Source organism: Diadema setosum, chromosome 16 (genome assembly GCF_964275005.1).
Source record: "Diadema setosum chromosome 16, eeDiaSeto1, whole genome shotgun sequence".
Lineage (NCBI taxonomy): Eukaryota > Metazoa > Echinodermata > Echinoidea > Diadematoida > Diadematidae > Diadema > Diadema setosum.
This window is the reverse complement of record NC_092700.1, coordinates 12,334,145-12,349,470: the sequence shown is the minus strand read 5'-3', so window position 1 is coordinate 12,349,470 and position 15,326 is coordinate 12,334,145. Positions and strand designations below refer to the sequence as shown.

The following is a 15,326-nucleotide window of genomic DNA, read 5'->3' as shown; positions in this document are numbered from 1 at the left end:
TATTATTATTATTATTATTATTATTATTATTATTATTATTATTATTATTATTATTTTTATCATCATCATTATTATTACACGTTTAAACAATGTTTTGATGACATTTTGGCCGTTTAGAGAGTGTTTTTATTTCATTCATATTAGTGTCAAAACTTTCTGAATGCGTTGTACGAACGAGTACTATTTTTCAAGGCATTAATTATGTTCATTAATTCAATATATTATTGAGGTGTAATTGAGTTAATATTAACTATTATCTCGGTAACAAGACAACAACACTGTACATTATTGAGGTGTCACTGAGTTAATATGAACTAATATCTCGGTAACAAAACAACAACACAGTACATGTATATCATTTGATATCAACATAACCATTCCTTGAAAATCACTTCCGTCAAAATTTAAACAAATGCTAGAACATTTGAATGAACAAGCAATGGAACATAATCTCAAGTATGAAAGGTGTTGCCTGTTCAATCGCTAACATCTGGTGTATATTAACACACTGTGTTACCATCAAAATACAAGTACAATTTCCAACAATCAACAAATGAACACCAATGTATGAAGAAATACGAATCAACTTTACGTAATATCCTTAGTGCGAGATACACGGGGAAGCTTGGAATAAGGGCAAACACAAAACAGGCTCAAAACTCGATTGAACACTCTAAAAACACAAATGTTGAATTAGCATTTAAAAGGGCCGAGGAGTGACAACATTTTCAAAGTGTTGGTTTTCCTGCTAGATTCAACATTTAAAATGTTATTTTAAAAGTTGGATGCAACACTTCAAAAAATGCTGTCACTCCTCGGCCCTTTTAAATGTTGATTCAACATTTGCGTTTTTAGAGTGAAAGAACAGTTTATTGAGAGTAAAATTGATTGTATGATCATAATTATGATCATACAGTGGTGACCAAAATCAATGCAACACCTAGAAATTTGTGATATTTTCGATGCAAGTCTAAAAAATGAATTTTGTTTTGTTTTTGTTTTTGTTTTTGTTTTTTTGCCAGTGCATTCATTTGAATGCTAATCAAAACATTGGGAAAATTGTATTTCTTTCTGCAGTTCTGAAGAAAAATAGATATTTGATGATTCATTAATAGAGTCCTTTAATATACAGTGACCCTTAACAGACATCATGGACGAATGCACACTTTTGAGTTCATTTATATTCTGTTCGAGTTGGCGTTAAGCCTGTTTGGTCTCGCCACTGCTGCGGTCATTTCCATTTTGTTCTGAAGCTTCAGGCTCTTGGGCCCATGACTGGACTTGGGCTGTCCCAAAGATGCTGAAGACGATGAGACCAAACATTGACACACCTGCTGTTGTCCAGAAGACTAACCGCCATCCGTGCACGTTTCCCTGGCAACGGAAAAGAGAAAGAATTAATCTGTGTGTGCAAAGCTGCTGGAGTTGCCGTAATAATGACTTTCACAAAGTAAATCGCGGAGATGAGTACATTTGACTGATCTTTTTTTCTCAACTTATCTTATACACGAACCGACAGACAAACAGACAAAACGACAGACAGACAGACAGACAGACAGACATAAGGAACCATAAACATAACCTCCGCCGACCTTAGGTTACACCCAGTGGCGGAGGTATTGAAGACTTTCGAATTTGTAGCAATATTCCAAAGAGCATTTTGACATTACTGTCGTTGGTAAGTTCAACATTACTGAAGCATTACAATACAATGTAACTGATACATCCCCACGCCAAGGTTACCAACCTCCTTGGTTGTCAATGCGCCTATGAGGAGCGGAACGAGGAAGCCTGTCGTGCCAGCGAAACAGTTGATAATGGCGCTGAGGAAGCCCGCGTATTTAGGAGCAATGTCAAAGCCACAGATAGACGTACCGCACAGACAGAAAGCACTGGTTCCAAGACCAAGAGTAAGCAACGCCACACCCAATGTGACGTCACAGCCGACGTAGCCAGCGGACACCAGGCAGATAGTGGATGGGACGAAACCTTGGCGGAAGACAATGTGTACAAAGAAAATGGTTGGCAGCATTTTACCGGTAGGCGGCATGTGGCGTGCTATCTTGTGTTTCGCCAGTACATTCTCACTATTAAACCTCCCACCGCCTCGTCAGATGATAATCACTATGAAAGCTTCCTTTGCAGAAATATTTGGGTGAAGCATTTCAGTATCCTAAAATTGATGCCATCATTTTTATTCATCATCACTACAGTAATGTATGTATATCTTACCCAAGACAGTGAGAAGTTTTCTCGCTCCGGTTCTGTTTAAGATTGAACGGCTGATGATAAAGTCGGCTATATATCCTCCGAGGATCATTATCAACCAGTAGAGGAGGAAAGGTAGGGCGGAGATGAACCCAGTCTGCAATCAAGAGAAGATAAAGAAGACGTTCTTCTTGAATATTTCGTCCACAGTGGTCGTCTTGAAGGGATCATCCCACGCGACTGAAACCAACGAGTCATACATCTCATACACGAGTTCGACGTTGAAAAATAAAAGGTCCACGAGTCATACAGCCCACGAGTCATATGGCTCACTAGGCAAAGGCTCATGAGTTCGGTACTATGGGTAAAATCAGCCCACGAGTTCAACATTCCAACACGGGGCTTAGGGTGGGATTTCACGGAGCACGCGAACGATTTGAGAAGGACGCGAATGACAAAATCCAACATTCGGAAAAGTTTTTCTCCGAATGTGTTCCGACAACGAAGCCGAAAACTATTCTTGCGCAATTTGTGCGAAGTTTCCACGACGTACGTGCGAATGTCGTGTATATCCAGGGAGGTGGCACCTCCCTGTTATATCATTGCTAAAGTACAGCATGTATTGTTACGTACACGAAGAACACGCGACGGAAATGCGAACAACGAAAAATTTTCAGTGATCATGGGAGAAAATGTACCCAAGGAGAGGTGGAAGCTGTCTTGAGTTGATTTTTTTTTTCTTTCCTTTATTTCTCCTTTCTTTTTCTCTCATTTCTCTATCATGTGCTTACCTACATTTTTTTTCCTAGGACCTATCTCCACTAGTAAAGCATTTTATTTTTATTTTTTTTTGCAGTTCCTCCAACACATAATCTCTATAGTTCAGATGAAATTTTACATACTTTAGATTAATTTTATGTGTATTCTGCGATTTTTTTTTTGTATATCAAACATTTCTTTCTCTTTGCTAGTCTTTAATTTCTTTTCCTTAGTTATTAATAATTGTTTGATGTTTAGATGTACGCTACGATTTTTATTTGTAGAAAACGTAAAGGTCATACATCCCCCAAAGTGCGCTAAACGTTCGCGAGAATGTCTCCGGAGGTACGCGACCAGTTTGCGATTACGTCGTAAAATGATCGGAAAAACTTCGCAGATTTCGCGTAACATACGCGAGACATTCTCCAAAGTTTCGGAGTCTGTTTGGGGTTTCACGAACATTTTGCGAACATCGCGCGTGTCTTGCGAAGGTCTCACGCATATGACGAGGCTTTAAAGACACTTTCGAGAACAATAAAAAACTATTCACGAGCAAATAGACCAAGTGTGCGGAAAAGGTTCGCAAAAAATTTCAAACTTTTTTGAAATTCTCGCCGAAGTAAAAACGACATTCGCGAACAATTGACGACGCTTCCGAACCCTCACGTTCGTTTGGCGATCTTTTGCAGACTAAAATACGAATGCTGGATTTTGCTATTCGCGTCCTTCGCAAAACGTTCGCGTGCTCCGTGAAATCCCACCCTAACGTATTAGATATTTCTTTCAAGAATATCATATCAACGGAGTTTCAAAGCTAAGAGATCGTAGCATCTTTCGTGTATAGTCTATACCTTTCTCTTTACCACTGCTACATACGCCCAGATATCTCTGAAGCAACATTGATCTATGTTTTTCAAGACATATAATAGTACATTGATTCACAATGAACATGATCTATATGTTCGGTTATATTGTATCTTCATAACGTTACGTTGGTTTGCAGTAATTTATGGCACATAATTATGTCAAGATGCCGTCGTTGACTACTGACATTGTGGAAGACGAAAGTTTTTTGTTTTTTATTCTAATATTATAGCTGAGGAGAAAATACAAAATTAATCGAGTGATTTGTGTATGCAGCGTATGTCGAAATTGCACATATGACAAGCCGTTCTATTCTGCCCAAAGTGTACAATCTATATAAATAAAACATTTCCATGTTTATTTGGCAACGGCTTAAGATACCTTAACATCTCACACACAACATTCCATCGGTTTATATCTCCTTAACCTACCTGATATATGTCAAACTGGAGCACGTCATTCAAGTAAATAGGAAGGTTTGTAGCAAACAGGTAAAGAATCCACAACACTGCGAAGTCTCCTATGCACACCGCGAGCAGCGGGACTGACGTCATGATAGACCGCCATGGCGTCACACTGGGTTGCTATGCAACAGAGAAAAGACAATCTGAATTTCTTTGTAGCGCTTTTGAACATAATACGGGAGTATATCTTACGTGGTAAAGACAAAATCATCGAAGAACACAATTAAGTCATCTAAATGATAGTGCTGAAAATTAAGAAAAAGAAAAGCAATTCCAAAACTGCAGATCAAACAAAGGCAATGACATGTCAATTTTAGAGAGAAAAGAAAGACAAAGGATGAAGTGATTAAGTTGCTAATAGTAATAATTATATAGTAAGCCAGAGAAATCAAAAGAAATGTTGCGAAAGCCAGAAAACAAGGGATACAGCAAAGAAGAGAGCTGTAGACATGATAATCGGATGGGTTGAGAGTACTGTGTCTGTAATGTTTTGAGCTGATTGCATGGAACGAGGCAAAGAAGGGGATGGAGGAGCAGGCGGTATGGGAAAGAGTCGGGGAGGAATCACGAAGGGAAAGGCTCTTACGGGGGTTCGAATATGCCTTACTGTTTGCTCAAGTCCGACAGATTTGGTGATATAATCACGTTCGGTGTCCGATATTCTTGGATGCGAGGAGGGCGAGTCGTACACTAGGCTTAGCCAACCTATACACCACATGATGCAGAGTGTACCTGCATGCAAGAGTGAAACATTGCAATTAACTCGTTGTAAATGTGCATGTTGGTTCAAGGACCTACGGATTCGTTTTCGAGAAACATGGGTATATCTCGAAGTTGCCACCAGCATTTTATGATAATGCTGCAAACGGAAGGAACAAAAGTGTTGTTGCGTGAAGTAATGTAGGGCCAAAGTAAATTGTTATGGCCACAGTAGTTATTCGTGCTTTGCCATGTATCACATTTATTTAATCAATTCCTATTACAGAATGATTGCAGATAAAGAAAAGGCGCATCACGACAACAATGCACATAACACAAAGACATGATAAAAAGCCACATACACGATTACAAACATACATAATTTTCTCGGATTAAGTCGCACATTGAATCTAGAAAAGATAAATCCGAACAAAATTAAGTGAGTATTCTTTATTCATTTTTCTTTTTTTAAAGCCAGGCCGTATTTTTATAACAGAAGAATGATGCAATGCTCTCTCGATTCAGGCTAAAGGAAGCAATCAGGGTGTTGGGTTGTTATAGTGAAGATTAGAAAACAGATTCGTTACAAATCAACGACTGCAAATAATCAGTTGAATTAAGTTTGTAAACTAAGCTACATTTCAGACAGAGTGCGACCGTTCAAATTACCATTTTGTAATGGACTGGTGGTACTCTTTGCATCCCCATGGCAATCTCATGGGGTCATCCCACTAGACTGACACCCACGAGTCAGACAGCCCACGAGTTCGACACTGAAAACAGGTCCATGAGTCCTAAAGCCCATGAGTTTGACAATAGGCAAATAAAGCACACGAGTTCGACACTATAGATAGGCAAAAACAGCCCACGAGTTCGATAGATACAACACGGGGCTTATTGTGTCGGTCTCATGGGCCGAACTAATGGGCTGTATGACTCGTGAGCTGTATAACTCATGGGCTGTATGACTCGTGAGCTGCATGACTCGTGAGCTGCATGACTCGTGAGCTGCATGACTCATGGGTGTCGGTCTCGTGACGTGCACCTCAATCTCACGACACCACGCGACGTGTCGTGAGATTGTTAATCTTTTACACAGCCTAACGGTTAGCAGGATAATAATGTTATGTTTGTACATAGGTCACTTTGTTTTATGTCTTGTGTCGATACAGCATATTTGTCTGTATGACCATTTATATTGTGTGGGAGAGTATGTCGTGTTTGGTTGATTCATCATCTTTCTAAGTGTGTGACGAAAATCCTTTGCATCGTATACCTGCATGGTGATTGTCTCTTGAAATATAATTCATCACATGTATAGTAAATTGTGGTGAGAAACACATACTTCGGTAATAATGAGAGAGAGAGAGAGAGAGAGAGAGGGAGGGAGATAGAGAGAAAAGCCAATATTCTTTGTAACTGCACTGGGTAAGTTAATGAAGTTTATCAAACAAAAGAAGATTTCGTCCTGAACCTGTGAAGTAAAAAGCGGAAGGCCAGCCGCCTGCTTCCTCTGAGCTTGCCCACAGCCCAGCGATAGGTAGGCCGATTATCTGCCCAAATGGGATTCCTGCAAAAAACAACAACCAAAAAAAAAAAAAAAAAATGAAGATCATCTATTCATTTTTTTTTTAATTCGTTTCCGTTAAGTTCAACATACTACTTCACGAACTCAACTGATTATAGATTCGGATATATTTACCACTGTCTACTATTTTTTTCGCAAGAAGACAAACTCAGAAATTTATGAAGTCAAATTTTAAACACACAATGTTCAAAATATGATGATTATGAAAGTGACTGTATAGAACCTAGCTCGTTATTTGACGGATCACACAGCATCAGAATGCTTGAGTAACAGACCTGAGAGTCCGATGGATATCAGACGACTTCTTTCTTCAGGAGGAGCCCATCTGGCCATGATGGCGTAATAGACCGGGTACCTGCAGCCCTTTGGAAGGAGGAATATAATAATCATACACTATAATATGGTGATATCCAGGATAAGATGGTATCTCCGTAGCCATGGATCGAGTCACAGCAAGACTATTGTGATTTACTACGTTTCAGTCAGTGAAGGCAAGTCTTACATTAATATCACAGATGAATAAATAAATTAAATGAAATTCATACTTTTTCATAACATTGTGTTTGCACCCTCTGACAAAGGACCAAGGCGCGAAACAGTTTAACGCAATTAGAGCGACATCCATTGATATTTTATTCATAACTCTACACTAAGATTCGACACTAACCTCTTTCTCTAGTGGTCCGTTCCCAGCCACTGAAATATTTATTTTGACATTTTTATGGTCCGAAATGAAAGGAAACTTAAATATCCATTGTGAATCTTAAATGCCCGATTGGGTCAACAAAATTATAACCTTTTTGGAAGTTTGATGAATAAATGGCAGTTCTGGTGGATAAACATCATTTTTTAGTGGCCCCTATATAGACACCGGACCATCGCTTACGTCGAGCCCTATACATAATATACATGCACACATACGTACACACACGCATACATACATACATACATACATACATACACACACAATATGTATGTACATACACACGTACACACACACACACACACACACATACAATACATGCACATGTATATATACGTACATACCTATAAACTGTAAAAATGAACCCAAAACTATATGAGGAAAATAGAATACCTCTACCAGACCAGAAATGACCTGGTCTATACATAGCCATGTCACGCCTGCATGGGCCGCTACTGGTACCAACACGTTACACACACCAGTCACGCCAAGACTTAGACCGAAGAACCAAACACTAGCTCTGCTGTATTTATTAGCAAGGTAGCCGACAGGGACTTGAAGTATCAGGAAGCCGTAGAAGAAGGAGGCCAGGATAAGTTCTTGTGTTTCTATCGTCCAAGAAAATGGACCATCCTGCTGGGAATGGACAAACAGGCAATCAAGCAAACAAACACAAAAATGGAAAATTGATAACATAGAAACAATGAACTTGTGTACTCAAGGTCTTTAAAGACAGAGCTGGGACAAGAAAATAGTGTTTTTCATAGGCCCGTGTTACAATCAAGTAAGGTAGCAACACAGAATGCCACAAACCTAACAGTTGGACCTTTGTATTACACTTGTATTTGATATTAATGCTAGATATAATAATAGATATTATCTATCCTCAATGTGATTAACTTTTAACCCTCGATGTAATATCGACCTTAAATACAATATTGGGTGATGTCCGTTATTCCGAACAGTCAATATTGGAAATGAAATAAGGCTCATTATTTGGAAACACGCAAATTCCAAGTTACAATGGATTGTAACAGGGGCCTATGAATAACACACTTTTCCTCGTTCCAGCATGTTCGTTAATCTGGAAATGAAAAAGGGGTTTGTTAACCTAAACATTAATTTTGTGGCATTATTTCGAAGGTTCGATTGTCTGAAAATGAAATAAAGTCAGTTATTTCAAAATTTTCTTGATCCATAAGTGAAATAAGGTTCGTTAATCCGAAAATGAAAGTTAATCCGAAAATGAAAAATTGCGTACAAAACATCCTTCGGAATTACAAACATTATTTTATCTATTTTCATTAATTTTTGTTGTTTTCGGATTATTGAACCTATAATGAATAGTGAATCTCATTTCACTTTCGAATTGACGAACGTTCGGGATAAACCTTCGGAAGAATGAACTGTAAACGTAATATCAGCCTTGATTGTAATAAAATCACTAAATGTCATTTCTTTTAACCTTAAATGCACTATCGATCCTAGATGTAATACCTTTTAACACGAAATGTTTATCAACTTTGATTGTAATAAGTGTAACCCTGAATGTAATATTGATCTACATGGCTTTTAACCCTAAATGTAATGTAATGTCGACCTTGAACGTCATAACTTTTAAACCTAAACATAACTAGAACTATCACTCAATGTGATTAATACCCCCACAAACTACTGAGGGAGTTACAATGTCGTTCAACCAGCAATTACTTTGTATGCTTTTTATTAAAAAATAGTTACCATGGCAATGTATTGTTCATCATCACCATCATTGTTCAACATTGAATGTTTATTTTGCTCACTGATAGTCACATGTGCCATAATATATCAAGTCAAGGGCTCAAAACCTGATGGAGCAAGATAAGAAAATCGGAAATTTCTATGATTTTCATTAAAAAATGTTGTTACCGTGGCAACACAATGTTTGACATGAAAAAAAATAAAGTTTGCAGAACTATATATCATAGCCTTCATATGTACCAAATTTCAAGTTAAAATACTGAAAAGCTGAGGGAGTTAGCTAAATTTGAATTATCGCATGATTTTCATTCAAAATATACTGTTACCATAGGAACACATTTTTCAACAATGACAAAAGATGAATTCTGCACATAGTGGTCACATTTGCCAAATTTGAAGCCAAATGCTCAAAAAACTGAGAGAGTTGCTGTAGATGAACCAAAACGTTTATAACATTTTCAGTCAAAATATACTGTTACCATGGCAACACATTGTGGTAACACACCATGGCAACACATTGTTCAATGACGAAAGATAAAGTTTGCACATCTTCGCTAAATTGCAAGCCAACTGTTCAAAGACTGAGGGAGTTAACTGAATCCACAGTATTTTTATGAGTCTTCATTCAAATTATGTTGTTACCATGACAATGCATTGTTCAACAATGATGGAATATTAAATTTGCACATCTTTGTAATCCACAATATTTTTGTATTCTTTTTGGTGAAAAAATGTTGTTTCCATGGCAACGCATTGTTCAACATCGACAGAAGATGTGTTCTGCACATCTATATACTGTAGTGGTCACATATGCTAAAATTCAAGTCAAATACAGTGCACTCCCGTTATAACGAACACGGTTATAACGAAATTCCGGTTACAACGAAATAAAATTTAGGGCCGCAACATTATCAACTCTATGTATTTTTATTGTTTATTCATTCGGTTATAACGAAATTTCGTTATAACGAAAGAAAACTGCCGGTCCCGACGACTTCGTTATAACGGGAGTCCACTGTACTCAAAAACTCAAGGAGTTAGGTCAATCCACATATTTTTGTATGATTGGTGTAAAAAACTGCTGTTGCCATGGCAACAGATTTCCATTCACAATTATAATACCAGGAATGAAGAATCTTCATGAATCTTCAGCCTATTGAAGGAGGCAGACTTAATCAGAAGAAGAAGGAGAAGAGTGCCCAAAATATTCACACACCATTAAACCGGATTTCAAAAACTCAATCCTCCATATTTTACCATGGCCCTATTCTTTGGAATACTCTTCCTCAAACAGTCAAGAGTTGTAAGACTTTCCGTCAATTTAAACATGTTAAAAGGCTTTGTAAAAAAATATATATTTTTGATGGAATGTATCTGAAACTATAAGTATAAGTATGCATTGTTTCCACCTCTGCAACTTTTCTTCTCTTTTCATTGTATCTGCCACCTTTGTTTTATTAATTGAATTTGTCTGATAATTGTTCAGTTGAAATGTATTAATAATTGTTTGTAGGGGATCATTTCCAACAAGCCTCTTGTGTGCTTTCTATGATCCCTCAATTCAAAATGTATAAATGTGTTTTGATATTTGTAAATGTTATGTTTTGATATAGAAATAACTCACAAACCAAAAAAGGCGTCCTGGTGTGCATAACTACACATTACATGGATTGTATATCCCAAATTTCAACTGAATTGCTATAACACCGAGAGAGTAGTTCGATCCACAACATTTTGTATGTGTTTTTTTAATTTGCCGTTGCCATGGCAACATATTATGCAATGCTAGCAAAAAGGTATCTTGCACATCTGCCTTTGAACTTTGCCGTTGCCATGGCAACACATTTTTTTTAATCCATGTTCCATATTCCACATTTCATACAAGTTTTATATTCCATTTGATTTTGAAAAAGAATTTTTTTTTTTAACACAATGGTCAGTTTGAAACAAAATTGCACAAATGTATAAGGACGTATAATTGACGTGTAATATGAGGAACCCACTAAAAAGCAAAGCTTGTAGGATGTGGGTTCCAAAAATATAACATAGGCTTTTAGTATACAAATAATGACTGCTATGAGGGGCACAGTTAAAATTATGGGCCCAAGGTGATGTGAAAACCATAACTATGCCCGAAGCGAAGCTTCGGGCATAAACCAATCAGATGTGAGGAATCTATATATGAGGTATACAATACAGTATATCAATGTCAAAAGTGACGTAACATTCAAAAATACAAGATGTCTAGAATATATCATAAGGTTTACGGAATGTAGAAAGTATTGTATGATGTTTATGATTAAACTTACGGTATCAATGCTAGGAAAAGTAGCAAGTTGGTCAAACTAATGAAGTCATCCGAGCGAGGCATCATTTGAGTATGCAGAAATTTTTCAAGCGATCACGGCAAAATAATTAAACGTAGGATTTTAGAAAATTGGCTTTAAGATTTTGCTTAAAGGAACTTAAATAACTTGATTTCAACCGAACCGAATCTAATTCATTCCAGAATGAAGGAGAGAAGAATACGCAATGATAATGAAAAAGGTGTCTTGCACATCATCATTTGATGACACTCACACATGCCAAATTTAGGTTAATTGCTCAAAAAATGAGAGAGTACTTCGATCCACATTTTTAAATGAAAATATGCCGTTGCCATGGCAATGCATTATGCGATACAAACGAAAAAGGTGTCTTGCACATCTACCTTTAATAGCGGTTTCACATGCCAAATTTGGGGTCAGTTGCTTAAAAAATGAGAGAGTAGTTCGATCCATAATATTTTGCAACGGACCGACCGACCGACCAACAAATCGATTTCTTTCAGCTTTTTATAGGCTTTTTCCTCAACTAATGACATAATTTCACGAATTGATAGGATCACCTAATATTTTATCTTGGCAAATTTCTGAATCTAGTTTTATTTAGGGTTGATATTACATTAAGGGTTAAAAGCTATTACATTTAGGGTTAAAAAGTTGTTAAAATTACGGGCGACATTACATTTAGAGTTAAACCTATTTGGGGTTGGCTCCATTATTGTATCAAGAATATTGCACATCTAGAGTTATATAAAGTTATTACACTCAAGGCCGATGTTGCACATAGCGTTGTTATAACATTTAGGCGTTATAAAAACTTTCTGTGTGTTAAAAAAAAAAGGCTAGTATAGGCTTTGAAACGGCTGGAGACGCAGGAGAGATTCTCACCTGTTTCACAGGAGATGAGCTGGAGTTGTACGCCGAGCAGAGTTGGGAAGATGCATTGGAATCCCAGTGGTGTAACTCTACATTAAGAGCACTGTCGTTAACCATTGCAGTCATGGCAATGCTCATGGTGACCCTTGACATGTAGCCGCAGGCAAACACACAGAAGGCCAGGTAGGCAATGATGTAACGTGTTGAGAACATCACTTTCAAGGCCACTGTAAAGGAATATAAGAACGCAGGGTCTGAAATCCGGTTAAAAATCCTCTTATACATGTATTACTATAATTGTACTATATTGTGTGTTATGATTATATTTAAACAAGTTAAAATTTCACGTATTGGCTCCACGTATTGGCGGTGAGTTGGCTCAGTCGGTAGCGCGTCTGCCTCACAATCCTAAGGACCCGGGTTCGAACCCGAGTCTGCACTGAGCAATGTTGTGTGTAATCATACCGTCCCCTCTAGAAAGAGGCAAAACACTCTGTCCCTCGGATAGAACATAAAATGAAGGTCCCGTGTGTGAGTGAGTCACAACCCATGCACGTAAAAGATCCCGCTTCATTCATTAATCGCAAGAGCAGGGTGTTTAACCTAGTGAAGTGGTCCCACCTCACATCCAACTGGACCCCATGGAAGACCAACTTAGCATAGCTGAATATGGGCTATCCAGCCATCTTCCCAGATGGAAATGAACAAACAAACAAACAAACGAATAAACCCATGCTTTATTGGCCAAAAATGCATTACCAATGTCTTTCTTTATACATATACACGAAAATCTGCAAAAAGGTCGAAAGCTTAGCAGCAATTAAAGGCAATAATTGAATTACTGCAATGTCCGCTACCAGCCTTCTTCCTTCGTCACGACTATTCATATTATTATATACAACAAGTATAATATATATATATATATATATATATATATATATATATATATATATATATATATATATATGTGTGTGTGTGTGTGTGTGTGTGTTATATACATATACATATATATATATATATATATATATATATATATATATATATATATATATATATATATATACATGTGTGTTGGATGTGTTGTGAGATGCTAGGGAAAGTGCCTGTAATCATGAACCTGGTCCAGTTGGGCGCCACTATATGCAATATAACAATGCTTTGCACCCAACTCATTACCATCCGTCGTCCATCCCGATACACCCGATCCGCTCCTCAAAGCGTATCACACTGAATCATCCAACTTTCAAGATGCTGGCCACACTTGGTGATAGAGCATTTTCATCTGCTGCTCCCAAACTGTGGAATCAACTATGCCAAACTCTCCACAACCAGCAATCTCTCATCATCTTTAAAAAAAAAACACACACAAAAAAAAAAAAAAACCCAAACAAACAAACATCTTAAAACTCACTTGTTTCATTAATGTAAAGGCTGTGTCACACCTTTCCGGGCAAGCTACGGGGGCTTGTTGAGAGTAGGGATTTTTCAGCACGCAGGAGAATTTTCTGCGGGCGGACAAGGATGTTGGCGAGTTCTGTACTTTCGTCTTACCTGTTAGAGGCGTGCTGTTTACCTGCTATTTGCGTGTATTTCGTGTGACCTGCGTGAGAGTTTTGAAACCGATCCGTTTTCTGTTACGAGTGACTTACGGGTACTGCGAAGTACCTGCGTTGGAGTTGCCTGCGAGGTGCTGCCGTTAAGGGTCTCCTTCTGGTGTTTTGCGTGTACCTCTGCGGGCAAACCCCCGCGAGTCACTTGGAACAAGTTTTGAGCATGCTCAACGCCTTGTCATACCGTATCTGGGGAAGTTTTGCGGGTTGACTTCCGGGGAAACAAATTTGTGCGCACGCAAGTCCGATTTACCCGCAGCCAAGTTTTGAGCATGACCAAAACTTTTTCCGGGTGAGTCGCGGGGATTGCCCGCAGAGGTCCACGCAGAACGCCAGTAGGAGGTGCTCAGCAGCAGCAGCACCTCACAGGCAACTCCCACGCAGGTAATTCGCAGTCCCCGTATGCGGCCAAGATAATGGCATTCTGTGGGACTGCTGCCATTCCATTAGAGGAATTCCTTCACTACGTCAGTTGTCAGCCCCCACGCGCCTGGCACGCAGGTCACACAGAGCACCCGCAAGTAGAACATAAGTAGGACGCGTCCAGCAAGTGAGACACATGCAAAACTCACCCAATCCTTGTCCGCCCTCAGAATCCGGTATGCTGGAAAATCCCCATACGCAACAAGCCCGCATGGCTTGCCCGGAAAAGTGTGATAGGGCCTAAACATGGTTGCGGGTTAAAAGGATTTGCGTGCGCACCTCCGGGCGACTATGGGTGAGATACGTGCTAGGTACTGTCATGTGCGGGTCATCTGCGGGGACCTCTGGGTATTTAAAATCGTTCTTCGCAAGTCGCGCGCAAGGCTTGCCCGGAAAGGTGTGACACGGCCTTTAATAATCCAATGGTAAAGCGCATTTAAACATGTACGTTACGGTAAAATGCGCCTCACAAAATGTTTAATGTATTATAATTGTCATTATTGTCATTATTGTCATTATTATTATTATTATTATCATTATTATTATTATCATTATTATTATTATTATTATTAGTAATATTATTGTTATTATTATCATTATTATTATCATCATTATTATAATTAAGTAACTTCATAAGATTATACACGAACTTACGTAACTTGCCGAATTTCCCCTTCCGACTCGGCGTCTCATCGCGATAGTTTGGGACTTCGATATCCACGGTACGTTTGATGTCTTCCATGCTGCTGCCCTGATGTCGAGGGGTGTCACTTGACCGCAGTGGTTTCTCTTTGTCGTTGTTGTTGTTTGTTGTCGTCATCTGCTTGACAAAAAGGGTAGCTCGATGTCATAGGCAAGTGAACACTGTATAAATTTACTCTCTTGATCACGTGACATCAATAACAAAAATACAGAATTTGCAGATAAGTATATGATATATATATATATATATATATATATATATATATATATATATATATATATATACATACATATATATATGGGTAATGGAGTAAAAGAAAGGTATGAGATTATTTGTGACAGTGCACCTCAAAACGAACATAAAGT

The 15,326-nt window shown here is 38.2% G+C and overlaps 1 protein-coding gene across 2 annotated transcripts; it reads right to left on the bottom strand.

Moving 5' to 3' along the window:
* Positions 1 to 909: 909 nt before the first annotated feature.
* On the bottom strand, positions 910 to 15,002 carry LOC140240045 (sialin-like). Of its 2 annotated transcripts, none has more exons than XM_072319856.1 (10): positions 14,913 to 15,002; positions 12,238 to 12,452; positions 7,679 to 7,921; positions 6,858 to 6,945; positions 6,469 to 6,564; positions 4,903 to 5,027; positions 4,263 to 4,415; positions 2,233 to 2,365; positions 1,748 to 1,989; positions 910 to 1,374 (listed from the first exon to the last, which is right to left on the bottom strand). In XM_072319856.1, the coding sequence occupies exons 1-10, from the start codon at positions 14,998 to 15,000 to the stop codon at positions 1,201 to 1,203; spliced, it is 1,557 nt and encodes a 518-aa protein (XP_072175957.1). In that variant the 5' UTR covers positions 15,001 to 15,002; the 3' UTR covers positions 910 to 1,200. The 2 variants fall into 2 exon arrangements, with proteins under 2 accessions (XP_072175957.1, XP_072175958.1); XM_072319857.1 differs by having other exon boundaries at positions 7,679 to 7,918.
* Between the last annotated feature and the right edge of the window lie 324 nt (positions 15,003 to 15,326).

Bases quoted from the DNA above. Each gene is read 5' to 3' on its own strand.
- LOC140240045 (XM_072319856.1), bottom strand. From the start codon at position 15,000: ATGGAAGACATCAAACGTACCGTGGATATCGAAGTCCCAAACTATCGC. The intron at 7,922-12,237 runs GTGAGAATCTCT...GTCCATTCCCAG, and splicing joins GCTCATCTCCTGTGAAACAG to CAGGATGGTCCATTTTCTTG. The intron at 5,028-6,468 runs GTTCAGGACGAA...TCTTGCATGCAG, and splicing joins TTCCGCTTTTTACTTCACAG to GTACACTCTGCATCATGTGG.